Source organism: Electrona antarctica, assembly GCF_951216825.1.
Source record: "Electrona antarctica genome assembly, chromosome: 11".
NCBI lineage: Eukaryota > Metazoa > Chordata > Actinopteri > Myctophiformes > Myctophidae > Electrona > Electrona antarctica.
This window is the reverse complement of record NC_136792.1, coordinates 4,437,771-4,465,381: the sequence shown is the minus strand read 5'-3', so window position 1 is coordinate 4,465,381 and position 27,611 is coordinate 4,437,771. Positions and strand designations below refer to the sequence as shown.

At 44.0% G+C, this 27,611-nt stretch overlaps 2 protein-coding genes across 2 annotated transcripts; one reads left to right on the top strand and one right to left on the bottom strand.

The window, feature by feature from the left end:
* The first annotated feature begins 1,087 nt into the window (after nucleotides 1–1,087).
* Nucleotides 1,088–5,816, top strand: LOC306932480 (uncharacterized protein). Its single transcript, XM_079514309.1, has 3 exons — nucleotides 1,088–1,512; nucleotides 3,916–4,228; nucleotides 5,291–5,816. The coding sequence occupies exons 1-3, from the start codon at nucleotides 1,137–1,139 to the stop codon at nucleotides 5,418–5,420; spliced, it is 819 nt and encodes a 272-aa protein (XP_079370435.1). The 5' UTR covers nucleotides 1,088–1,136; the 3' UTR covers nucleotides 5,421–5,816.
* On the bottom strand, nucleotides 5,639–27,611 carry LOC306932998 (guanylate cyclase soluble subunit beta-2-like; the record flags this gene model as incomplete). Its single annotated transcript, XM_079514968.1, has 16 exons — nucleotides 27,585–27,611; nucleotides 27,340–27,413; nucleotides 26,927–27,021; nucleotides 25,734–25,894; nucleotides 25,222–25,321; nucleotides 24,525–24,655; nucleotides 23,248–23,326; nucleotides 22,450–22,553; nucleotides 20,570–20,786; nucleotides 19,170–19,490; nucleotides 13,522–13,670; nucleotides 12,531–12,677; nucleotides 10,370–10,524; nucleotides 9,073–9,266; nucleotides 7,628–8,150; nucleotides 5,639–5,726 (listed from the first exon to the last, which is right to left on the bottom strand). The coding sequence occupies exons 1-16, from the start codon at nucleotides 27,585–27,587 to the stop codon at nucleotides 5,639–5,641; spliced, it is 2,541 nt and encodes an 846-aa protein (XP_079371094.1). The 5' UTR covers nucleotides 27,588–27,611.

Here is a 27,611-nt window from a genome sequence, read left to right as displayed (position 1 = left end):
GGAATATGAAAATATGTAGCATGTAGCCTATAGTCTAATCCATAGAACTAGCTAAATCTAATCCATAGACTGTGACTGTGTCTAATCACACACTCAGTGTTGCAGACTCAGTGCTTAGCCTATATGACATTTTTAAGTGGTGCAAGGCCACTTCCTTAAGTGAGTATACGGTATGTGTGTGGGTGCCTGCCTGGCTGCCTGGGTATGTATGAGCACGAAAACAGCATGGTTGTTTTTCACCACCTGTGTGCAACCTAACACACACACAAACACACACGCACATATTAACTGTATATATGGTGATTTCAGGTGTGCCAGTACAGTACAGTACAGTAGAGGGTACAGTAGAGGGACCCCCACACGGTAACTCTGTCATTTCTCAACCGTTTCGGACGCGGGGCGGCTCGCCGGAATCAGGCCGGCACCCTGGGTGCGTTCCTGTGGGTCTGGAACTCCCCCCCCCCCCCCGGGGACCCCCACACGGAGTTGCACCACTTACTTCACACGGGTGTGATTTTTAGCTTATTAGCTCTTTTAAAGTGCTTTAGGACGTCCACGTGTCGTGCACTGCATCCTGACTAAATTAATATTTTAGGCGGCTGTCAGGATAATTGGAAGGATGGAGAAGCGGAAATGAAATGAATAGGGCCTACCTATGCCCTATGCGTGTTGTTTATTGTCCAACATCTTCTAATCAGTCACAGTGACAAGTCTGTCTCTAAAGGTAGCCAAGACAGTATAAAACTACTAAACAAAGCCTTATGCTCAGGTTGCAGCCTTGCAGGACATACATTTGCCAATAAACAACAATTAAACCTGTCTGTGCTATTGAGTAAAACTAGGTTATAGGTCTACGGGGGCCGACCCCATGCTTAGGTTTTCCTGAAACTGGACCCGCGGGAGGCCGATTAATAAAACATCCGTTGTGCCGGTGTGGCTGAAGCCCGAGCTCTGTCAGCTGGATAAGCGGTGAAAGCCAACATAGGCTAATCTATCTAGAACAAGATCGGGACTGAGATTGAGAGTCAGTCACACACAAACAGGAAGGGACACTTTGCGGGAGAGCCAGCCAGAAAAAAGAAAGAGACGTATAGCAGACAAGGGGGTAGGGTAGGGTGCCACTGGACCGGCCCTGCATGCAGGCTACCATGTTAAAACCTCATCGCCACAGCAGTGAGTTCCTGCTGCATGAGTCTCTGCCTGCAGTGTACGGCAAGCCGTGGTTCTGGGAGCGCAGGAGCAGCAGCATGGAGAGCGCCCGCGGCCTGGCGCAGGTCATCATGGAGATGCGCGACGAGATCAAGAAGCTGGAGACAGAGAACCGCGTCCTGCGGGAGGAGTTCGGCGGCCACCCGCCGGCGGTGTCGCACCCGGCGGCGGTCACGGTGGCGGCGTCACCGCCGGTCGCTGCTGCAGCAGAGCAGCGGGCGGGAGCGAATCCGGAGAATCCCTACTTGTTTAATCTGAGACGGAACGCGTCTGCACCGGTGCTGGACGCAGGGCAATACAAGGGTAAGCAGAGGGTTGTTGCAGGCCTGCAACTTTGATGAATTGAACAAGGTGGACCCTCTTGTAAACAAGTGTAATGCTTAATTGGGTCGTCCACTCACAGTTAACAGCCTTTGTATTGAGTTTGTGCTTGAAATGTACTGTAATTCTGCAAACTGTTAATACATATTTCAATCAATCAATCAATCCACACACAGGTGGTTGTTTGTGTTCACAACTTGAAGTTGCCTAATTTTGATGTTATTATTATTATTATTATTATTATTATTATTATTATTCGTAATTAAGACTTATTTACATACAAAATACAAATACATGCTTTTGAGCCAATGCACTGTAGTTACTTGTGCAGCAATGTTCCATATTGCATGGTATAGGCCATGCATACAATTTATAATATGCATAATAATAGTCTGGCAGCCAACAGGCTTATTTTGTTTAAAGTGGGAAATTTGGTATAGGCCTATAGTTTTTTTTATTGGCCTAAAATATTGTCTATATACATACATTCATGTATCCACTTGCTGACCGGCTGTCTGTATATTGAGCAATTATAGGGGATTTATGAGACGATAAGGCATTTTCATTATGCTTTAAGTAGCATGTGACATAAACTACTGGCTTTTTCATGATTCTGAATCCATTCTATAAGCATTAGTTTTGCACAAAAAACACTCCTTGGGCTAAAAACGGCCATATAGCCACTTGCCCAAAATGTGCTGACCTCATCACATAGTGATGACGGCTATGGCCGTTTTTATCCCAAGGAGTGTTTTTTGTGCAAAACTAATGCTTGGAATGGATTCATTCATTACATATTTTGTAATGTGAAACAATGAAATGTCAATGATCTTAAAATGGCAACAAACAAGTAAAAATAAGGAATGGATTCAGAATCATGAAAAACCCCTAGTTTGACACGTCACATGACATGTCACATGCTACTTAACGCATAATGACATTTTGACATTTGCTCTGTCACCGTTAACCCGGTCGATTCCAAATTGTGCACGCACACTCCCTGGATGCCAACGATGAACCTCTGCCCCAAATTTTCCTAACCTCGCCTCGCCAGGCTTTCCACCACCTCGGAGGAAAGCCTGGTCTCTGTTTCAAAAGTCTGTATGATCCTGTCGGGAGCGGATGATATCGTTACGTCATGTTGTAGTATTGTTTTGTAGTCGACAGGCAGGAACAACGGGCAGCAACTTCCTTTTCCCTCAAACCGATTTTTCATAATAAAAGCTCTCGTAGCCTGTAGCTTTTATTGAGAAAAATCGGTTTGAGGGAAAAGGAAGTCGCCGCCCCGTTGTTCCTGCCTGTCGATATCATCCGCTCCCGACAGGATCATATACCCTAAATTAAATGGTGCCCAGGCAAAATTTTTCCAGAACAGCCTGTTATAGCGCCAACTTTTGTAAAACACATTTTTGGATATTACTCCTCCAGATTCTGTCCAAAAATTCCGCAAATCGTTACACAGTATCTCTATAGTCGTGTGTTCAAGACGGATCTGTCCGATATTTCATATTCCCTCCTAATTGGCTAATATTGGCTTGCAACGTTTGCAGGATTAGCCCGTTTCGAACAAAAAGCCTCAAATCATGAACACAGCGTGCAATTTACGTTAAATCTTTCACAGACTTTCCTACTAGGCTGAGGAATATATCCAGCCCCTTTCACATTGGTCTGTTATAGTACCACCAACAGGTGGATTTTTGCAAAACATTCTTGGAACAAAATGCCTTAAATCAGCCAATACACTGACACCACGCTAGACAGGAACGCCCAAAAACGTCACATCCGGGGTAATAATTTACCCCGGAATTTTCTATGGCTGCCAATGCAACTTGGTCCAATCCTTAATCACATACGGACAAACATCTATGCCGATGCTATCTAACTTGCGGAGATAGCGTGCCTTGTCCACGGGCAACAGATCTTTCAACGTATGGCATTGCAAATACGTTTGATAATCGCTACTCTGCTCAATATGGTTTTGAAAATGCCGCAAATTGCATTGCAGTGAACGAGCGAAAATCACAACTTCCCCCGTTTGTGGGCGGAGTCACAGTTTGAGGCGCTGTTTACGCGCCGTGGTGTCAGTGTATTGCCATCCAAGGCGTAAGAAGAAACCCTTTTCACATAAACCCCAAAAAACAGCCGGTCAGGAAGTGGATTCATGAATGTATGTATCTAGACCATATTTTAGGCCAATAAAATGTAACTATATAACCACATTTCCCACTCCACACCCCCGACTGCTGGACTATAAGGTACTCTGCTACTGATTTACTTGAGTATTTCCATTTCTTGCTATGTACGTTGTATTCTACATCTCACATGTAAAGATTGTATTTTACTCATTTATTTTACAGGTGTTTTGGTTGTTTGTTTGTTTCACAGACAACGCCGTCATGACGGTCAGAAGATACTCCATCTCCTCCAACCTGTCTGAGATGGACCTGACGGACAGGGGGACGCAGAGAAGTGACTCCCCCGGCTGGGGAAGACTCCAGCATGAAGTCCACAGTGGGAGCGGTGCTTCCATATATGCCAACACAGCCAGGGGAAATGGTGCTTCCATATATGCAAACACAGCCAGGGGAAATGGTGCTTCCATATATGCCAACACAGCCAGGGGGAAGATACAGCGACAGGAAATGGGGGGCAGAAATACCAACAGACATTCTCTGCAGGAATATGTGCACAAAAACAGGTAATCGTTTTGTTTCAGAGGTGCTTGAGAGGCACACATTCTTTGTTCACATGTTTAGATTGTTGTGGCAAAATGAATAAAGAAATTAGGGTGTTGATTTGGTTGAGATTCTAGAGTCATGTACTCACAATGTAATCAAAGTCAAAGTCGTACGATTTTGTTCTCCGCATTTGACCCATCTCTTGGAGCGGTGAGCCGCAGCCAAGGAGCGGTGAGCTGCAGCCGTGCCGCACTCGGGAATTTGATTAGTTGATTTGACCCCCCCAATCCAACTCTGTGATGTTGAGTGCCAAGCAGGGAGGCATTGGGTCCCATTTTTACAGTCTTTGGTATGACCCGGCCGGGGATCGAACCCCGACCTCCCAAGGCAGACACTCTAACCACAAGGCCACTGTGATGACATGACTTTTTATCAGCTAAGCTTAGTATGGAATAGATTATCGAAATATGAAGACTAATTAGGATTGATTATCTGTATTTTGTAAATCCATGAAAAAGTTGCATGATTAAGATTTGTAACTATTCTTAATCTGTGTGCCATTGCACCTTTTAGTCTTGACCACTTAAACCCTATTTATTGACCGGAGTCCCTCAGGGATCTATCCTCCTTGGCCCCCTCCTTTTGTCCCTATAAACTAAATATCTTTTCTGAAAATAGCCAGACTACAAGCTCACTCACAATACATCACAAAGTGATACGTTGTGAGCTTGTACTTGTAGATCTGCTATTTTCACTAAATGTTTGCCTATTTTTGACAAATGCGTGCCTGACACGCCCATAGGGACACTTGTATTCATGTGGTTAACCCATTTTGGGCGGGAACCCCTTTTGGTGTTAGCATTATGTTATGCTTTAGCTATTGAAAAATAGCAGATCTACAAGCTCGTAGCGCGCCACCGAGTGGAGCGCTACGAGCTCGTAGGTCTGCTATTTTTGAAAAATCGAAGAACGACTGACATAGAAACATAGCTTTTTCAGAAAACTGTCAGGATGTAGAGGACATTTTTAGAATCTGATCTCAGGTCAAAAATGGGTTTCCTTCTTGTCATTGAACTTTGCAGGGCCAAGGTAAAAACTGTCACATTCCTTCTACCTGTGGACGACATCTACACCAACCGGCCAGTTACGACCAAACACCAGGAGGACCTCGAAACAAGCGAACTGGATTCCACATCTGAGACCGAATCGTGAGAAATGAAGTGCCTTTTTCAAGACATGATGTAGAATTATGGGCCACATAAGCTCAAACTGTGGACATGACTTGAACTCTGTGGTAAATGAGGAAAGAAAAACTGAGTTAACCCTTTATCTAGGCCAGTGTAGAGTGGACGTTTTTAGGGACAGCCAAGGAGACTGATTTTTATCACACCTGACCAAGCAAACGCAGACTCCTGTTACAGGTATTTGTTTCATCGGGTCACGGCGATCCACGCCCGGTCACCGGCGATGAGACATCGAGCCCTCCGCTGTGCGGATCGGATGTCCAACTCTGCCAGCCTGGGGTGTCACTTGGGAGCAACGTTGCACACCCCGCAGGTGACCGGCCCTTTTACGGACATTACTGGTCTGGTCTCAAACCCCCCTCCCCCCCCCTGCGAGCGACGTCATCGTCATTATTTATTTATCCTTGTTTGTTGTTGTCACACAATCATCCAAATGAGGAGATAAAAGCACATGCGTGTTTTGCTTTGAACTTGTGGGACCTAATTTTGGGACAGGAAGGTATTCATGAAGAGTATAAATCACACACTTGTTGTTTCAGCTTTCATGTGTGGAGGACATTATTAACCCATTTTGGGCGGGAACCCCTTTTGGTGTTTTAAACTAAAGCATTATGTTATACTTTAGCTATTGAAAAATAGCAGATCTACAAGCTCATAGCGCGGCACCGAGTGCCGCGCTATGAACTTGTAGGTCTGCTATTTTTGACAAATCGTGAAAATGTCCCTCAAATCTTTGAATATATATTATTAACAGAGTGAACATTTTAACTCATATCTTTGCTTCTGGTGAGGTCCCTGGAACAACATATTTTCAGACGAGGGGGGGCGGAGGCATATTACATATAATTTGTGGGGTCCTTGACATGAAATATTGAGCACCACTGATACAGAAACATAAGGTTTTTCAGAAAACTGTCAGGATTTTGAAGACATTTTTTAAATGTCGATGTCATGCCTAAATGGCTTAATAAACCAATTGTTATTGTCAAACGATGAGCTGACTTCACAACAATATGCGTGACACTGAAGTAACAGCAGTTTATTTCACCTAACCTGATGATTGTCACGATATGTGCAATATTTGGAGTTTTGGACAAACTGTTCACTGCTAAATCTCACTATTAAACATTAGCCTATACTTTCTCATGTTGAGTCATTACAAGTTTATTTGAAATTAAACATGGCAAATTGCTTCAACTAATATACTCGTAAACGTATAACACATATAAATACAGTGTAATATATGAATGGTTGCACATCTAAAACATAATTATGTGGAAACAAATAAAATACTAAAGTAGATATTTTCTCTGCTAATGGCTATAAGGTGTATTGGGAAATTCCAGGTAATTGTTAACCACTGAGACCCTACAAGCTTAGCTCACCTAGCGTCAACAACCTGCATATAGAATAGTTATTTTGCAGTATTTTTGGAAATCTGTCGCCTGTAAATGACCAAAATAGGGTTGCCAGGTTGAAAGCGGTTAAGACGATATTATTCAGTAAGTCAGACGGATGACGTTTCTGTGAGAAGCATTTTTCTTTTAACCATAATGTCTAATAAATCAATGTCAAACCTTCATTCAAAACAGTCCCATTAATGGCAGAATGTCACTCTATGCTGTCTCTGTACCATGTTCTGCCATAAAGAATTCAACCAAGATTATTTAGCTTTGGATTGCACTGATATCAGAATGATTCTCTGTGTCAACATATCCAGCAGCAACATATTGTAGGTGTGACCGTGAGTCTATATTCTTATATGTTATTGCGAACGAAGTGATTGCGAATGAAGTGAGCACTAACTATAGCTGGCCAAAACTGTCTGTCTGTCTGTCTGTGTGACTGTGTGTATGTGTGTCACGCTGTAACACCACCCGCCCGCCACCAGAGAGCAACTGAAATTGGAACGATACAGAGGTGTGTGTGTGTGTGTGTGTGTGTGTGTGTGTGTGTGTGTGTGTGTGTGTGTGTGTGTGTGTGTGTGTGTGTGTGTGTGTGTGTGTGTGTGTGTGTGTGTGTGTGTGTGTGTGTGTGTGTGTGTGTGTGTGTGTGTGTGTGTGTGTGTGTGTGTGTGTGTGTCAGACTGCCACAACAGCTTTGTTCGCTTCCCGCGTTTACACGTCTTACTTGTATATGTTATATGTTATTCTATGTATTGTTTATCCGGCTCACAGGACCACACAGAACCTGGTTCGGGTGTGCTTGTTCCTTCTGGTGGATGCATCCCGTTCCGTGCTGGCAGTGATGATGTGCTCATCTTCACTGTCCAGAGGTCTGTCACCATCTGTTCTGTCCAGAGGTCTGTCACCATCTGTTCTGTCCAGAGGTCTGTCACCATCTGTTCTGTCCAGAGGTCTGTCACCATCTGTTCTGTCCGACTGCTGCTTCTCGTCTGCGCTTTCCGATCGGCTGAGATGCTGCCTCACCTGCATTTCATCCGTGTCTTTCAACTGGTGGTAGGGAGCCCTGTCTTCTGTCTGGTGGTAGGGAGCCCTGTCTTCTGTCTGGTGGTAGGGAGCCCTGTCTTCTGAAAGACTGTCAGTGTGTAGACTTCCATAGCTCTCTGAGTCCCGCGGTTTGAAGGTGGAGCAAGGAATGCGATCGAAGTCGAGTGGGGAGGGTGAGGCTTCACTCACACTGTCTCCATATCTCATAGGGACCGGGCAGAGGTCAATCTTATGCTGCTCTTCCACTGCTATGCATCAGGAGATAAAGAGACAGAGATGGAGAAAGACTGAGAATGATTGATGTACAGTGTATGGACAGTAGGATGGCTAGTGGCTACAGTAGGCTACATACAGCATCATGACAGTATCGTGGTAAGTGTGAAAGTGTCATCTGCCATGTGTTATAAAGGACGGGTTATGTGTTTCTTCCTGTGAGGTGTTCCCCTGTGCATGTCTTCCCTCCCTCATTGCCATGTGTGTGACTGACAGACTGAGTAGCGAATAGTGATGAGTGGCTGATTGACTACCAGCTGGTGACTGCAGTGGTGTCTGAATGTGAGTGGTTGACTATTAGAAACCAGGATGGTGATTGGCTCCTGTGTTCCTGGGCAGCCTCCAACCACACCAGTTCTGTGACTCAGTGTGTGTCCTTGTTTTATACTACAGCCGTGGTACTGTAAGGGGGTGGCATTAGTTAGGTCAGATATCTGTATCTTTGTTTTTTGTTTGGTATGTTTCAAACTCTACAATAAATCACTATTTTTAATTGGTGTTGGGTGGCTGTGCTTGGGGACTGGGAAGGAGGGGGTCAATGTTTGTATTCCACCTGGCAACCCCTAGGCTGGCTGGGTCGTAACCAAGGGGCCAGTGAGGCTTTCCAACGTTGAAGCACTGGGCCCTAGTGGTAAGAGGAGGGACTGCAGGCGGACCCGTGGAAGTATGATTGGGAAACCCTGTGCAGCTGGGCTTTAACGTTGAGCGCGTTTGCACTGACAGAAACATAGCTTTTTCAGAAAACTGTCAGGATGTAGAAGACATTTTTAGAATCTGATCTCAGGTCAAAAGCACAGGTTAAGCACATCATGTATGTGGTTAATACAATATCTTATTTGTATTAACCACAGACCTTATTTTCTACATAAAGGGGAATGTTATGTCGGATAAAGTCACCTGTGAACTCTTGTCCTTGGTGACTGGGCTGAGAGCTCTGATCAGAGACGGCCTCCTCAACGCCTGACAGACCCATGATCTGCTGCTCACTGGCTCGCAGGTTCCTCTCCAGGAAGTAGGTGGTCATCTTGCCCTTTCCCTTCACCTCGATCTCCCCTCGTTCCTGCATGTCAAAACCTTTACCCTTCAGAGCCCTATGAGGACATGAATACAGAACTTTACAACACATTTCTAACCAAATGGACCCTTACGTTGTTCATTTTGGTTACATTTGTGCACTCTTCAGGGACAGGGGTCATCGCCATACTGGCTTTTGGAGGACTATTTTTGCCGTGGACAATACTGTATACAACATGAGTAGACAAACACATACAGAGCTATAGCCGTAACGGACCATTACAGGTCTGAACTCTGAGAGTTATGGGGGTCCTTGAAAATAAAACATGAGAACCACTGACTGTACCAGTGGACTCCTACAGTAAGTCCTAATGTGCCATTAGTGTCATAGTAAATCAATGTCATACATATTCTGAAGAAAACCCGGAGACTGACATTCAGTAATTGGGTCTCATGATCAAAATAAGAACATTATAATGTTATGTAAAAAACTAAAAAGCAATCTAAAATTTTGCCATGGACATTTGTCCGTGTATACATATTGATGCCCTGTGTTCAGGGAGGATTGGACTGTATGTGTTCCTATAGCCCTGGTCCAGTGCTTACAGCGAGTCTCTCTCTGACGCCCTGTGGGAGTCCCTTCCGCAGCCCTCTAGCGATTTTCTCACTCCCGTGCGAGTGTTTACAATTCCCAGCAAATAAACAAAACGACGTAACTACTCACCGACACAAAGCCTGCTAGACCTTAAGGTAAAAGTCTATTCTCGAAGCTGGGAAGCGTCTCAGGTCCCCAGCTTCTCTCTAAAATGCACTTTGTGCCATTTTAATAACGCAATGTACCCTGAATTTACCGGGCAGAGTCGTTTCTTCTACTACGGCATTTCCGGGTTTTGCCTGCGCCGATCTGGTTGGATTTATTTTATTTAATGATTAAAATAGTGCATTTTAGAGAGAAGCTGGGGACCTGAGATGCTTCCCAGCTTCGAGAATAGACTTTTACCAAGGTCTAGCAGGCTTTGTGTCGGTGAGTAGTTAGTAGTTACGTTGTTTTGTTTATTTGCTGGGAATTGTAAACACTCGCACGGGAGTGAGAAAATCGCTAGAGGGCTGCGGAAGGGACTCCCACAGGGCGTCAGAGAGAGACTCGCTGTAAGCACTGGACCATGGCTAGTGTTCCTACTGGTAGACACTGGGGCTCAGATGGATCTTGCTTGGCAGGCCGTGACTCTCCATGCGGGACGCTGTGTTGACCGTATCTCCAAACAGACAGTAGCGAGGCATCTTCTCCCCAACCACCCCTGCCAGCACCGGACCGCTGTGGAGGCCCACCCGGATCTGTAGAAGCACAGTACCATACAATACAATACAATACATCTTCTCCCCAACCACCCCTGCCAGCACCGGACCGCTGTGGAGGCCCACCCGGATCTGTAGAAGCACAGTACCATACAATACAATGACATGCAACAGACTCCACCACTACTGTGGAGGCCCACCCGGACCGCTGAGGAGGCCCACCCGGATCTGTAGAAGCACAGTACAATACAATACAATACACCGGACCGCTGTGGAGGCCCACCCGGATCTGTAGAAGCACAGTACCATACAATACAATGACCGCTGTGGAGGCCCACCCGGATCTGTAGAAGCACAGTACCATACAATACAATGACCGCTGTGGAGGCCCACCCGGATCTGTAGAAGCACAGTACCATACAATACAATGACCGCTGTGGAGGCCCACCCGGATCTGTAGAAGCACAGAACCGGACCGCTGTGGAGGCCCACCCGGATCTGTAGAAGCACAGAACCGGACCGCTGTGGAGGCCCACCCGGATCTGTAGAAGCACAGAACCGGACCGCTGTGGAGGCCCACCCGGATCTGTAGAAGCACAGAACCATACAATACAATACAATACAATACAATACAATACAATACAATACAATACAATACAATACAAATACAAATACAAATACAAATACAAATACAATACAATACAATAGACTCCACCACTGTGCAGTGGTGGAAAGGAAATAAGAAAACTGCAGATCTACAAGCTCACAGCGGGTTGTATCACAATGTGTTGTGGGCTTCTGAGATCTGTGAAATTGTTATTTTCGCTATTTATTTACAAATTGCCAATTTGTACATGTTTTTTAAAACGTTGGCCTGTAATTACAGGTTTAAATAAGTGTCATGATCTGTCTGTTGTATACTTTTATTATGTAGTGTTGTCCTAGTGTTTCCTGTTTTGCCTAGTTGTTACTGTTACCCGTCTTGTCTCACCTCCATGATTACTAGTTTTCTGTCTCCACCTGTGTACTGTTAGTCTCCCAGCCAATCCCTGTGTTGATTGTCTTTGAGTGTCACCTGTGTCTGGTGGTCCCTGTACCTATTTAAACTCTCGGTCCCTTGTGTTCCCCTTTCCCTCTCAGATTTGAGATGTTTAAGGCCTGACTCACACCTTTACAACAGACTGACGTATGCTTGTTGTATGAGACTTATTGACTGATGCAAGCTCACAATGCATTTCCAATGGGAGTCACATGGTTTGACACAACATTTGTGTTGTATGAGGGGGAGGGGGGGCAGTCGAAACACAGCCAAAAGCCGTACAACACAAATGTTGTGTCAAACCATGTGACTTCCATTGGAAATGCATTGGGGCAAGATGTAAACAAACCCTTTCTTTACATCTAGCATGCATCAATGTTGTATGCTAGATGCGAAGGTGTGAGTCAGGCCTAGGTGTTCAGTCTCCCCTAAGTGTTCAGTCCTAGTGAAGTTCTCCTGCATTTCATTCCTGTGTTTCGGAGAATAAGACCTGCTCTGACTCTTGACTCTGTTTTGCAGTTGGGCCCTACTGTACATCTCCTCAATCGCACTGTGACAATCAGGATATGTACAGCAGTGGTTCTCAAAGTGGGGTCCGGGGACCCCCAGGGGTACTTGAGGGAGTTCCAGGGGGGACCCAGCTAAATGATAATTTGCAACCAAATGGACCCTTATGGGTCTGTAACTCAGAGAGTGTACAAATGGAACCAAATGGACCCGCTAGGGTCCATTTGGTTCCATTTGTACACTCTCAGAGTTAAATTAACAGTGGTTTCACAATATAAATTGAGGTCCCAGAGATATAAATGCCATTAAATCAGGGGTCCGTGGCGTAATGCGTGTTAAACTGGGGGTCCATGAAATTAATGTGTTTCGGAATCACTGCTAGAGCCGTAAAAATCCTCCCTTATCGGAGTCACTGGCATATGTTTTCAAATGGGGGGTCCGTGGCCTAATAAATGTTCATTTGGGGGTCTTTGAACCACTGATGTCCAGTATGTTTCACCTGTATCGGCCCGCCGGTCACAGGGTTTATGACCTCCCTGGCAGCCAGGATCATGCCCAGGGCAAAGTTGGCCACTCTCTCTGCATGGCTACTCACAGGGATAGGGACCCCACCGACCACCATATATGCATCCCCTATGGTCTCCACCTGGGGGACACAAATCAAACGCACACCAAGTATAGGCTGAATAATGCAGTCCTTTATTTATTATTCCCAAACATGAACTTGAAACCAACTTTAATTCAGCGGATTCGACTGGTATCACCCCATATAATCGGCGAAATCATCTGTTATCAGCACGTTTGAATGGTGCCAAAATGTTGATACTGGCATCCTCACCACATAGCCTGGTCAAGGTTTCCCCCTGGTGGACGTGTCATTTTGGTGCATGGAACTAGGAGCTACTAATATATACTATTCTCTGTCTATCAGGACGTAACTCGAACAGCGCTGAGTCGGGTCTGGTGGCCTTCGCAACGCTCGGCACGGCGACTCGCTCGGCTAGCGCCTCGCCGCGCCTCGTAGTTCATGGCCACCAGACACGGCGCGCCTCCGTCAGGAGTCAGGACATCAGTGATAATGACAATCGCTACAATCGCTGATACAGTGAGCAGTGAGGATGCCAGTATCAACATTTTGGCACCATTCAAACGTGCTGATAACGGATGATTTTGCCGATTATATGGGGTGATACCAGTCGAATGGGGTGCTTTAATTTGAGTCCGGGTGGCTCAGTCTATAGAGCTCTCTGCTTTGGATCTATAACTATAACTGCAGCCAGCCAGCGGTGTTGTTCACACGGGTGTGATTTTTCTTATTGCTTGGCCCGTCGCTGCTTCCAGCTATATCATTTTTGTCTTTGTATTTGTCTACTATCAATCTTTCATGTCCACAGTGGTGCTGCCATGACACCTAAATGTCTGTCTGTCTGTCTGTCTGTCTGTCTGTCTGTCTGTCTGTCTGTGTCTAATTGTAAAGAATCAATCCATACCTTGTAGACCTTGTGTACGGTGGTGAGTCGGTCAAAGCGCAGGTACATGGAGTTGAGCATGAAGACGATTTGGATGGGCTCACACTGCGCGCAGATGTTTGTGAAGGTCACCACATCACTGAACAGGATGGTACACTCTTTAAACTCTCCTATATAGAGATACACACAACAACACCACATCACTGAACAGGATGGTACACTCCTTAAACTCTCCTATAGAGATACACACAACAACACCACATCACTGAACAGGATGGTACACTCCTTAAACTCTCCTATAGAGATACACACAACAACACCACATCACTGAACAGGATGGTACACTCCTTAAACTCTCCTATTATAGGGATACACACAACAACATTACATCACTGAACAGGATGGTACACTCCTTAAACTCTCCTATTATAGGGATACACACAACAACACCACATCACTGAAGAGGATGGTACACTCTTTAAACTCTCCTATATAGAGATACACACAACAACACCACATCACTGAACAGGATGGTACACTCCTTAAACTCTCCTATAGAGATACACACAACAACACCACATCACTGAACAGGATGGTACACTCCTTAAACTCTCCTATAGAGATACACACAACAACACCACATCACTGAACAGGATGGTACACTCTTTAAACTCTCCTATTATAGGGATACACACAACAACACCACATCACTGAACAGGATGGTACACTCCTTAAACTCTCCTATAGAGATACACACAACAACATCACATCACTGAACAGGATGGTACACTCCTTAAACTCTCCTATTATAGGGATACACACAACAACACCACATCACTGAACAGGATGGTACACTCCTTAAACTCTCCTATAGAGATACACACAACAAGATGACATCACTGAACAGGATGGTACACTCCTTAAACTCTCCTATTATAGGGAGACACACAACAACATCACATCACTGAACAGGATGGTACACTCCTTAAACTCTCCTATATAGGGATACACACAACAACATCACATCACTGAACAGGATGGTACACTCCTTAAACTCTCCTATATAGGGATACACACAACAACATCACATCACTGAACAGGATGGTACACTCCTAAAACTCTCCTATTATAGGGATACACACAACAACATCACATCACTGAACAGGATGGTACACTCCTTAAACTCTCCTATTATAGAGATACACACAACAACATCACATCACTGAACAGGATGGTACACTCCTTAAACTCTCCTATTATAGGGATACACACAACAACACCACATCACTGAACAGAATGGTACACTCCTTAAACTCTCCTATAGAGATACACACAACAACACCACATCACTGAACAGGATGGTACACTCCTTAAACTCTCCTATAGAGATACACACAACAACACCACATCACTGAACAGGATGGTACACTCCTTAAACTCTCCTATTATAGGGATACACACAACAACACCACATCACTGAACAGGATGGTACACTCCTTAAACTCTCCTATAGAGATACACACAACAACACCACATCACTGAACAGGATGGTACACTCCTTAAACTCTCCTATTATAGGGATACACACAACAACACCACATCACTGAACAGGATGGTACACTCCTTAAACTCTCCTATAATAGGGATACACACAACAACACCACATCACTGAACAGGATGGTACACTCCTTAAACTCTCCTATAGAGATACACACAACAACATCACATCACTGAACAGGATGGTACACTCCTTAAACTCTCCTATAGAGATACACACAACAACACCACATCACTGAACAGGATGGTACACTCCTTAAACTCTCCTATATAGATACACACAACAACATCACATCACTGAACAGGATGGTACACTCCTTAAACTCTCCTATTATAGAGATACACACAACAACATCACATCACTGAACAGGATGGTACACTCCTTAAACTCTCCTATAGGAATACACACAACAACACCACATCACTGAACAGGATGGTACACTCCTTAAACTCTCCTATTATAGAGATACACACAACAACATCACATCACTGAACAGGATGGTACACTCCTTAAACTCTCCTATAGGAATACACACAACAACATCACATCACTGAACAGGATGGTACACTCCTTAAACTCTCCTATAGGAATACACACAACAACACCACATCACTGAACAGGATGGTACACTCTTTAAACTCTCCTATTATAGGGATACACACAACAACATCACATCACTGAACAGGATGGTACACTCCTTAAACTCTCCTATAGAGATACACACAACAACATCACATCACTGAACAGGATGGTACACTCCTTAAACTCTCCTATTATAGGGATACACACAACAACACCACATCACTGAACAGGATGGTACACTCCTTAAACTCTCCTATAGAGATACACACAACAACATCACATCACTGAACAGGATGGTACACTCCTTAAACTCTCCTATAGAGATACACACAACAACACCACATCACTGAACAGGATGGTACACTCCTTAAACTCTCCTATTATAGGGATACACACAACAACATCACATCACTGAACAGGATGGTACACTCCTTAAACTCTCCTATTATAGGGATACACACAACAACACCACCTCACTGAACAGGATGGTACACTCCTTAAACTCTCCTATAGAGATACACACAACAACATCACATCACTGAACAGGATGGTACACTCCTTAAACTCTCCTATATAGGGATACACACAACAACATCACATCACTGAACAGGATGGTACACTCCTTAAACTCTCCTATATAGGGATACACACAACAACATCCCATCACTGAACAGGATGGTACACTCCTTAAACTCTCCTATAAAGAGATACACACAACAACACCACATCACTGAACAGGATGGTACACTCCTTAAACTCTCCTATTATAGGGAGACAACTCTCCTATTATAGGGAGACACACAACAACACCACATCACTGAACAGGATGGTACACTCCTTAAACTCTCCTATTATAGGGATACACACAACAACACCACATCACTGAACAGGATGGTACACTCCTTAAACTCTCCTATAGAGATACACACAACAACACCACATCACTGAACAGGATGGTACACTCCTTAAACTCTCCTATAGAGATACACACAACAACATCACATCACTGAACAGGATGGTACACTCCTTAAACTCTCCTATATAGAGATACACACAACAACATCACATCACTGAACAGAATGGTACACTCCTTAAACTCTCCTATATAGAGATACACACAACAACATTACATCACTGAACAGAATGGTACACTCCTTAAACTCTCCTATATAGGGATACACACAACAACATTACATCACTGAACAGAATGGTACACTCCTTAAACTCTCCTATATAGAGATACACACAACAACACCACATCACTGAACAGAATGGTACACTCCTTAAACTCTCCTATAGAGATACACACAACAAGATTACATCACTAAACAGGATGGTACACTCCTTAAACTCTCCTATAGAGATACACACAACAACATCACATCACTGAACAGGATGGTACACTCCTTAAACTCTCCTATATAGGGATACACACAACAACATCCCATCACTGAACAGGATGGTACACTCCTTAAACTCTCCTATAGAGATACACACAACAAGATTACATCACTAAACAGGATGGTACACTCCTTAAACTCTCCTATAGAGATACACACAACAACATCACATCACTGAACAGGATGGTACACTCCTTAAACTCTCCTATAGATATACACACAACAACATCACATCACTGAACAGGATGGTACACTCCTTAAACTCTCCTATAGATATACACACAACAACATCACATCACTGAACAGGATGGTACACTCCTTAAACTCTCCTATATAGGGATACACACAACAACATCCCATCACTGAACAGGATGGTACACTCCTTAAACTCTCCTATAGAGATACACACAACAAGATTACATCACTAAACAGGATGGTACACTCCTTAAACTCTCCTATAGAGATACACACAACAACATCACATCACTGAACAGGATGGTACACTCCTTAAACTCTCCTATAGATATACACACAACAACATCACATCACTGAACAGGATGGTACACTCCTTAAACTCTCCTATAGATATACACACAACAACATCACATCACTGAACAGGATGGTACACTCCTTAAACTCTCCTATAGATATACACACAACAACATCACATCACTGAACAGGATGGTACACTCCTTAAACTCTCCTATAGATATACACACAACAACAAGTGGATGTAGCAGAGAGAGTAGCCCTGGCTGAAGCCCTGCAGAAACCTAATGTCTCCCATGGGCCAAGAGGGATTTCTCTTTTGGTTGAGCGGCAGGCGAGACGTCTGGTTTCCTACATAGTATAAACGTCGGTTTGAATCTGTTACATTTGGGGGCTTAATTGGCCGAATCATACGTTTCCTGATGGGAACCCAGAAGACTAATGTCTCCCTCGGCTAAAGAGGGGTGCCTTGGCTGAGCAGGCTGTGTGTGTGTGTGTGTGTGTGTGTGTGTGTGTGTGTGTGTGTGTGTGTGTGTGTGTGTGTGTGTGTGTGTGTGTGTGTGTGTGTGTGTGTGTGTGTGTGTGTGTGTGTGTGTGTGTGTGCGCGTGTGCGCGCGCGCAGTGGTGGAAAGTAACTAAGTACATTTACTTAAGTAGGCCTACTGTAATTAAGTAAAAATGTTAGGTATTTCCAATTTCCAATACTTTTACTTCTACTCCACTACATCTCAGAGGCAAATATTGTACTTTTACTCCACTACATTTACAAAACATACATTAAACACTAAAGCCCTAGGCCTATATACATTTCGGCCATTTGAAAATAGCAGATCTACAAGCTCACAATGCGTCGCTTTATTCAGCATTGTGAGCTTATAGATCGGCTATTTTCAAAATATCTTTATACATTTGAAATGGGACATTCTACATAGTGAGTACTACTGTTTGTACTTTAAGTACATTTTGATGTCAATACCTTTGTACGTTTTGAATTGCGGACGTTTAATTGCGAACGCAGTGAGCATTTACTATGAGACCCAGCAGATCATGTCTGTCTGTCTGTCTGTCTGTGTGTGTCACGCTGTAACACCACCCGCCCACCACCAGAGGGCGCAGCTGTATCACACACAAAAACACACACACACATGCACACGCGCACACACACACACGCACGCACGCACGCACGCACACAAAACTTAACTTAAAAAAAACTTAACTTAAAAAAAAACTTAACTTAAAAATAAATTTAAAAAGGAAAAACTTTAAAAGGAAAAACTTTAAAAAAAACTTAACTTAAAAAAAATTAACTTAAAAAAAACTTAACTTAAAAAAAGAATTAAAAAGGAAAAACTTTAAAAGGAAAAACTTAAAACAAAACTTAACTTAAAAAAAAATTAACTTAAAAAAAATCTTAAACACAAAAAAAAGAGAACAAAAAAAAAACCTTAAAAAATTACGTAATTTATTCTAATTGTTGTTTTTGCAATTTACGAGCTGCGTTCGCTTCCCGCGTTCGTGCGTCTTACTTGTTGTAACGTAGTAGTTCTCCATTGCAGTATTGATACCTTTACTTACAGTTAATAAAGTACTTTTTCCACCACTGTGTCTGTGCGTGTGTGCATGCATGTGCGCCAATGCACCTGCTTCAACCGCCTTGCCCTCTTTGAGCAGGTTGGCTACGTGCTTGGGCAGCATGGCGTACAGCAGAGTCTCCGTTTTCCTTCTCTCCGCCTCCAGATGCTGAGACAAGAGGCGGAGCTCCTCCTTCTTCCTCTCCAGCTGATTGGACAGCTCCATTTCGGCCAGCCGCTGCTGGTTGAGCAGGATGAGGTCCCGCGTGGCGTCGTGCGGGGCGATGTCGGCGATGTGCATGTGTCTCTCCTCCAGCTCCCGCAGGCTTCTGAGCAACGGGGACGCTTGGTAGAGCATGCAGCCCAGAGACGACATCCAGACCATCTGGCCTGCATTGAGGTTTATAGGACACAAGAAGCATCGACAGGTTTGAGCTGAGAGGATTATAGGACACAAGAAGCATCGACAGGTTTGAGCTGAGAGGCTGCTCACAGTGTTAGGCTGAGCTCACACCTTTAATGCAATTCTCTGTGCTCGTTGGATCAATGCTGTGTTGTGTCATGGCCGCCCAATGCATTTCCAATGGAGGTCACATGGTTTGACACAACATAGGGGGAGGGGTCTGTTGTATGGCTTTCAACTGTGTTTTGACTGCGCCCCTCCCCCTCACACAACACAATGTTGTGTCAAACCATGTGACCTCCATTGGAAATACATTGGGCGGCCATGACACAACACAGCATTGATCCAACGAGCACAGAGCATTGCATTAACCGTGTGAGCTCACTAGGCCTCACTCACACCTTTCGATCTAGCATACAACATTGATGCATGCTTGTTGTATGAATGTTGTGAGTGTCATGGCCGCCCCAATGCATTTCCAATGGAAGTCACATGGTTTGTAGTCCACATTTTGGACTACAAGCTGTTGTATGGCTTTCGGCTGTGTTTCGACTGCCCCCCACCCCCTCATACAACACAAATGTTGTGTCAAACCCATTGGAAATGCATTGGGGCAAGCTGTGTCACACCCTTTGTATACAACAAGCATACATCAATCTGCTGCGGCCGTGTGAGTGAGGCCTTACTTGCACAAGTTGCATATATACACACAGTGGTGGAAAGTAACTAAGTACATTTACTCAAGTACTGTACTTAAGTACAATCTTGAGGTATTTGTTTGTACTTTACTTGAGTATTTCCATTTTCCACTACTTTTACTTGTACTCCAACTTTAGTGATTAGGTGCTTTGTTGATTTTGATAGGACAGTGTGTGTGTGTGTGTGTGTGTGTGTGAGACACAGGTTAGTTTTAACCTGCCACGCATGTCGGGAGCCACGGGTGAGTTTTAACCCGCCACGGTTTAGTTGTAACCGGCCACGCATGTCGGGAGCGACAGTGTTGTCGGACTAATACCTGTCGTACTGTTAGTATGTCTAACAGACGCATGCACCCCGGTTCGTATACCTCTCAGCTGCAGCATGGGCCTGTCCCTCCAGGCCTCAGGCATCATTTCTCTGCACGTCTGCAGGACAAAATGGCTGTTGATGAACTTCCTGATGCTGGAGATGGTGAATGTGACCTCAGGCTGGACGATGGTGAAGTACTGGTCCAGAGTGATGGATCTGGTCTGGAGACCAGGGACAATCCTCTGGAGGTTCACCCCAGCCTGGCGCACCATCAGCTGCCACGAGGGGAGACCATGCGGAGAGGAGACACCACGAGGGCCATAACATGTAGCTTCATGTTTTTCAACTCATGCTGAGATTCAAAGGTTGAAATCATCCCATAACCGTATGTGTAATTGTTGATTCCACATGGTTCTGTTGAACTGAACTATAGAGGATATGCGCGTGACATCATCATCAAACCGGGAAGTTATGCAGGAATGCCTACTGAGTGGCAAAAAACTACTTTCTGGCCTTGACAGCCCATACATCCAAACATAAAAGCCCTATCTGATTGCATTAACCCATTCTGGACGGGAACCCCTTTAACTAAGCATTATGTTATACTTTACTATTGAAAAATAGCAGATCTACAAGCTCATAGCGCGCCACCGAGTGGCGCGCTATGAGCTTGTAGATCTGCTATTTTTGAAAAATCGTGAAAATGTGGCACAAATCTTTGAATATATATTCTTTCAGAAGACTTTTTTATTTATTTCGATGTCAGGCCTTAACGTTAAACAATGTTAAACTCACTTTGCATGTTGCTTCGCCACTCGATTTGCCACTCGATGTGCCATTCACTTTAAGCATGCGCATACCCTCTATTGCAAGGTCTTCTCAGCTCATATAATACCCTCTATTGCAAGGTCTTCTCAGCTCATATAATACCCTCTATTGCAAGGTCTTCTCAGCTCATATAATACCCTCTATTGCAAGGTCTTCTCAGCTCATATAATACCCTCTATTGCAAGGTCTTCTCAGCTCATATAATACCCTGTATTGCAAGGTCTTCTCAGCTCATATAATACCCTCTATTGCAAGGTCTTCTCAGCTCATATAATACCCTCTATTGCAAGGTCTTCTCAGCTCATATAATTCATACCCTCTATTGCAAGGTCTTCTCAGCTCATATAATTCATACCCTCTATTGCAAGGTCTTCTCAGCTCATATAATACCCTCTATTGCAAGGTCTTCTCAGCTCATATAATACCCTCTATTGCAAGGTCTTCTCAGCTCATATAATACCCTCTATTGCAAGGTCTTCTCAGCTCATATAATACCCTCTATTGCAAGGTCTTCTCAGCTCATATAATACCCTCTATTGCAAGGTCTTCTCAGCTCATATAATTCATACCCTCTATTGCAAGGTCTTCTCAGCTCATATAATTCATACCCTCTATTGCAAGGTCTTCTCAGCTCATATAATTCATACCCTCTATTGCAAGGTCTTCTCAGCTCATATAATTCATACCCTCTATTGCAAGGTCTTCTCAGCTCATATAATTCATACCCTCTATTGCAAGGTCTTCTCAGCTCATATAATTCATACCCTCTATTGCAAGGTCTTCTCAGCTCATATAATTCATACCCTCTATTGCAAGGTCTTCTCAGCTCATATAATTCATACCCTCTATTGCAAGGTCTTCTCAGCTCATATAATTCATACCCTCTATTGCAAGGTCTTCTCAGCTCATATAATACCCTCTATTGCAAGGTCTTCTCAGCTCATATAATTCATACCCTCTATTGCAAGGTCTTCTCAGCTCATATAATTCATACCCTCTATTGCAAGGTCTTCTCAGCTCATATAATTCAAATGAAATGAATTCACATCAACGTCAACACTAACCATATATCTTTAGTACACAAATACTGTCTCCTCCTGTAGAGTATACCTGCTCGTCGAAGACTATATGGAAGGGGAACACATTGCAGAAGGTCTTCAGGTCAATGCTCAGGTTCTCAGGGTATTCTGGCACAAAGCCCCTCAACAATCTGCCTGTACAGAGAGATAAAGAGGTCTTCAGGTCAATGCTCAGATTCTCAGGGTATTCTGGCACAAAGCCCCTCAACAATTTGCCTGTACAGAGAGATAAAGAGGGTTGAAACATATTTGCATTGATATAGACCCAGGCTACTGAATAGGGTTAAAATCTATCCCCTGGAATCCCCCACTTTGAGAACAATTATGATGACAAAATGATAACCCCACATATGTGTCATTACTCATTAGCCTCATAATATTTCAGCCAAAGCTTTCCCCACAATAACAGAAAACAGAAAATATCATTATTGAAACCAATTGTTCTGTGTGGTTTCTTTCTTTTCATTAGTTTGTGAAGGCCTACTGTGTGTGGCTCTACAGCGACCTCATGAACAGGCTTTCACTTTAAGTTATTACTGCTTGCAGTTTGACACGGAAAACTAGAATTCAAATAGCATAGTAGAAAACAGACATTGTATGTATATTGTTGGTGCCTGTGTGTGTGCGCGCGTGCGTGCGTGCCTGCGTCCGTGTGTATGTGCGCGCGTGCGTGCCTGCGTCCGTGCGTGCGTGCGTGCGTGCCTGCGTCCGTGTGTATGTGCGCGCGTGCGTGCCTGCGTCCGTGCATGCGTGCGTGCGTGCGTGCCTGCGTCCGTGTGTGTGTGTGTGTGTGTGTGTGTGGGGTATATACTGTATGCAGAGTGTGTACCTTTCCCCAGGTGGACCAGACCTCGAATCGTCCCCCAGTGGTTTCTGTTACAGAAGCGGTCTGTCTTCGGGGGGAGTGGCTTAATTTGGACACAAGAGGAAAGAGACATTCAATCAAATCTGGCATTATAGACTCTTCCTCACAACGCTGATACGCCACAGAGAGAATATAACACACTGCAGTTTAATAATAATAACAATAGTGCAACAAATGGTGCATTTAAAAATGGTAAATGGTGCATTTATATAGCACCTTTATCCAAGGCGCTTGACAGAGATTGTGCATTACATTCACCCATTCACACACCGATGCCGGAGGAAACCATGCAAGGCACCAAACTGCACATCGGGAGCAATTAGGGGTTCAGCGTCTTGCTCAAGGACACTTCGACACTAACTCTGGGGGAGCCCGTGTTCGAGCTCGGAAACCTTGCGGTTGCCATCCGGTCACTCTACCCCCTGAGCCACTCTACCCTGAGCCACTCTACCCCCTGAGGCACTGCCGCCCCGCTTTACAGGACAAAGATAATAAAATCATTGTTTATTAGAAAAATAAACTAGTTAAAAAGTTTAAAAGGTTAAAAACTAGAAACTAAGGGAAAGTTATAAGAAACAAAAAGTGGAGGGTGGGGGATTTATGTAGGGAAAGCAAGTATGAAAAGGTGGGGTTTGAGACTTTTGAAAGCTGGTGAAGGTTCAGGGGGCTGAACATTGCCTTGTTGTTGTTTACATCAAATGGAATAGAGAAGCTCTGTGGTCGTGTGAAGCCTTGCCTCTGAGCTGCAGGCCAGGACATTATGAAGCTCTGTGGTCGTGTGAAGCCTTGCCTCTGAGCTGCAGGCCATGACATTATGAAGCTCTGTGGCTGTGAAGCCTTGCCTCTGAGCTGCAGGCCAGGTCATTATGACGCCCTGTGGTTGTGAAGCCTTGCCTCTGAGCTGCAGGCCATGACATTATGAAGCTCTGTGGCTGTGAAGCCTTGCCTCTGAGCTGCAGGCCAGGTCATTATGACGCCCTGTGGTTGTGAAGCCTTGCCTCTGAGCTGCAGGCCAGGACATTATGAAGCTCTGGTTGTGAAGCCTTGCCTCTGAGCTGCAGGCCAGGACATTATGAAGCTTTGTGGTCGTGTGAAGCCTTGCCTCTGAGCTGCAGGCCAGGACACTATGAAGCTCTGTGTTTGTGAAGCCTTGCCTCTGTGCTGCAGGCCAGGACATTATGTCTGCTGATCCGTCTTTGGAGTGCCCGTGCAGTGTGTGGGGCTGGACTCGAACCGGCAACCGTCGCCGGCCGCTGGGTGACCAAGAAAACCACGTGTTCTTTCTTCCCCGTTTCCAGCTCCTCAAGCTGACTGACGATCTCCATGGTGATCTCACTGTTGAAGAAGTCCTTAGCAACAGCTCCGATTATGCCTGCAGTGGAAGATACAGTTTGTCACTAGTTTGTTATAGTGCACGTGTATAGAGTGTCGCAGTCCCGCCCCCTACCATGGCCCAGGAAATGATTCTCCGTTCATTTTCCTCATAGACATTTCAGAAAGTATTTATTTAAAGACGTTTACGCCGCGGACAAAGCCAACTCGAGTTGTGACAAATCATGACAACAAACACAATTTTTTGGGCCGAACAAATAATTAGAAAGAAGAAAAAAACGGCAGGTTACAACACTTTTTTTTGTTGTTTTTCTACTTTGTAATTATTTGTTTGGTCCAAAATATTGTTTGTGTTGTCATGAGTTGTCACGACTCGAGTTGGCTTTGTCCGCGGCGTAACCGTCTTTAAATAAATACTTTTTGAAATGTCTATGGGAAAAATGCATTGGGATTCATTTCCTGGGCCATGGTAGGGGGCTCTATAGTACGCACGCACGCACGCACGCACGCACGCACGCACGCACACAATTATATACTTTCTTTATAGTTTTAAATTTATTATATTATTTGTTTTCAAATTAGAGCTATTCCTGTATGTTTGCCCACCTGGGACAATGTGGCACAGCCCTCGGCGAATGGAGTAATAGTGGAGCAGCATGGTACTGTCATGGTTCCTCTCCACCCGAAAGGACGGGGCCTTCATTTCCTGCAGGCACAGTTTGGTATAGATTTATAGAAGAACAAACAACAAACGCTTAATTTCTGAGAATACCAACAGTCAGCCGAACAGACAGAAGTTATAGAGAGAGGTATATAATGAATTGAATTGCATTTTTATAGCGCTTTTCCAAGTGCTCAAAGCGCTTTACAATGGTTCATTCATTCATACATTGGGAGGTGAAGCGGTGAACAGTCGACGCCAGCGTCCTCACTTCCCACATTCACACACTGACGGTGGCGAGCTCACACCGACCAACTCATTGGAGGCAATGTAGGGTTCAGTGTCTTGCCCAAGGACACTTCGACATGTGGACAGGAGGAGCCGGGATTCGAACCGCCGACCCACGGATCATTGGACGACCTGCTCTACCTCCTGAGCCACAGCCGTATATACATACCTTATAAGAGAGCGCGAGGTAGCTGTGTAGTGCATCCAAATTCTCAATGAATTCAAACAGGTTTCCCCCCAGAGTGCGCAGCATGTGGTCGTAGCCAGACCGCTTACAGAAGTCAAAGAAATATTCTCCAAATAACTTCAAGACCACCTCTGGCTTCAGCTCTGCATGCCAAACGGAAAAAGTAGACAGTGGTATAAAGAACAGTGGTGGAAAGTAACCATATAAGTACATTTATTCACGTACTATAGCCTACTTAAGAACCCATTTTGGGCGGGAACCCCTTTTGGTGTTTTAAACATTATGTTATAATTTAGCTATTGAAAAATAGCAGACCTACAAGCTTGTAGCGCGCCACTCGGTGGCGCGCTACAAGCTTGTAGGTCTGCTATTTTGAAAAATCGTGAAAATATTTATTTCAGAAAACTGGAGGATTTAGAAGATTTTTTTTTAATTTTTAGGTCAGGCCTGAATGGGTTAACTATTTTGTACATGTTATACTTATAGGCCTATAGGCTACTATTTACATCTCAGAGGCAATATGGTACATTTTACTCCACTACAATTATTTGGCTATTTATGTTATTTATGGCTACTATATAGTTACTTTGCTGATTTAGATAACATACATTAATCACTTAAACCCACTTAAACAATGATAGTAGGCTATATACAGTAGGCCTATACTGCAGCTATTTAGATAAATAGCTGATCTACAAGTTCAGTAGGTGAGCAAATAATGCGATGTGTTATGAGCTTGTATACATCTGCATTTCTTTTGAAAAAACAATGAATCAAAAAAATATATATAAAGAAGGATAGCCTTTTCAATTAATTTATATAGGTGGAATGGCGACTTCCTTTCAGAAGTTAAACATATTTTAAAGGTGGTATAGGTCCTCTGTACCATGTTGATCTGTTCCTGTATTGTACTGTATTGTATTGTGTTTTTGTATGGATATAGTGGTGGGTGCTTGCACATATGCACACATGGCATCAACGCATGGTGTTGCGTGCTGGCACAATATATACACTCTGTCTTTCTTTTATCATTCATTCTTTAAGAGCCTGCCCAGGGACTGATTAAATTTAGCTTTGGCTAACTCTGGCCCATTTACATTGAGGTGAAAACTGACATGTTGATTAATGAGCTTTGTCCCTGTCAAATAAATAAATAAAATAGTTTCACAGTTTACCTAGCAGCCTGCATGCTTCTGAGACTAGATTCATGGTGATGTCATCTCCGTACACTTCATATGTCAAGAAGGTGTCTTGAACACCAGCTTCAACCCTGAGCATCACGATCGAAGAAGGGGTGAAGGACCACGGTATAATAAACAATTGATTGATTGATTGAAATATTTATTAACAGTTTGCAGAATTACAGTACATTTCAAGCACAACTCAATACAAAGACTGTTAACTGTGAGTGGACGACCCAATAAAGCATTACACTTGTTTACAAGAGGGTCCACCATGTTCAAATCATCAAAACAAGAGACGTACAAATAGACACTTCTACTTCTACAAAATCCTGTCGTGCACCGACTCACGTCAAATGGTCAATGTATTCAATTAATTCCTAATATCAAGTCCTTCAATTTCTCACCTGAGCTTGTTCCACGTCTCCTCGCCAAACTTTTCAACTACCAGTGTCCTCAGACACGTGTTAATAAAGCCATACTGTCGAAAACAAACTACATGTAAATTATGAGACGCATGCATGCAAATAATGACATTTAATTGGCTAACCCAAATAAGAATAATTAGGCTAAGGTTTCCGATGTATAGGCCTTCAGTCAACCACCGTCGTACATTTCACATTCAGAATAAGCTGCACGAAATGTAACATACCATGTTTTTGTCAGTTCCAAACCGCCA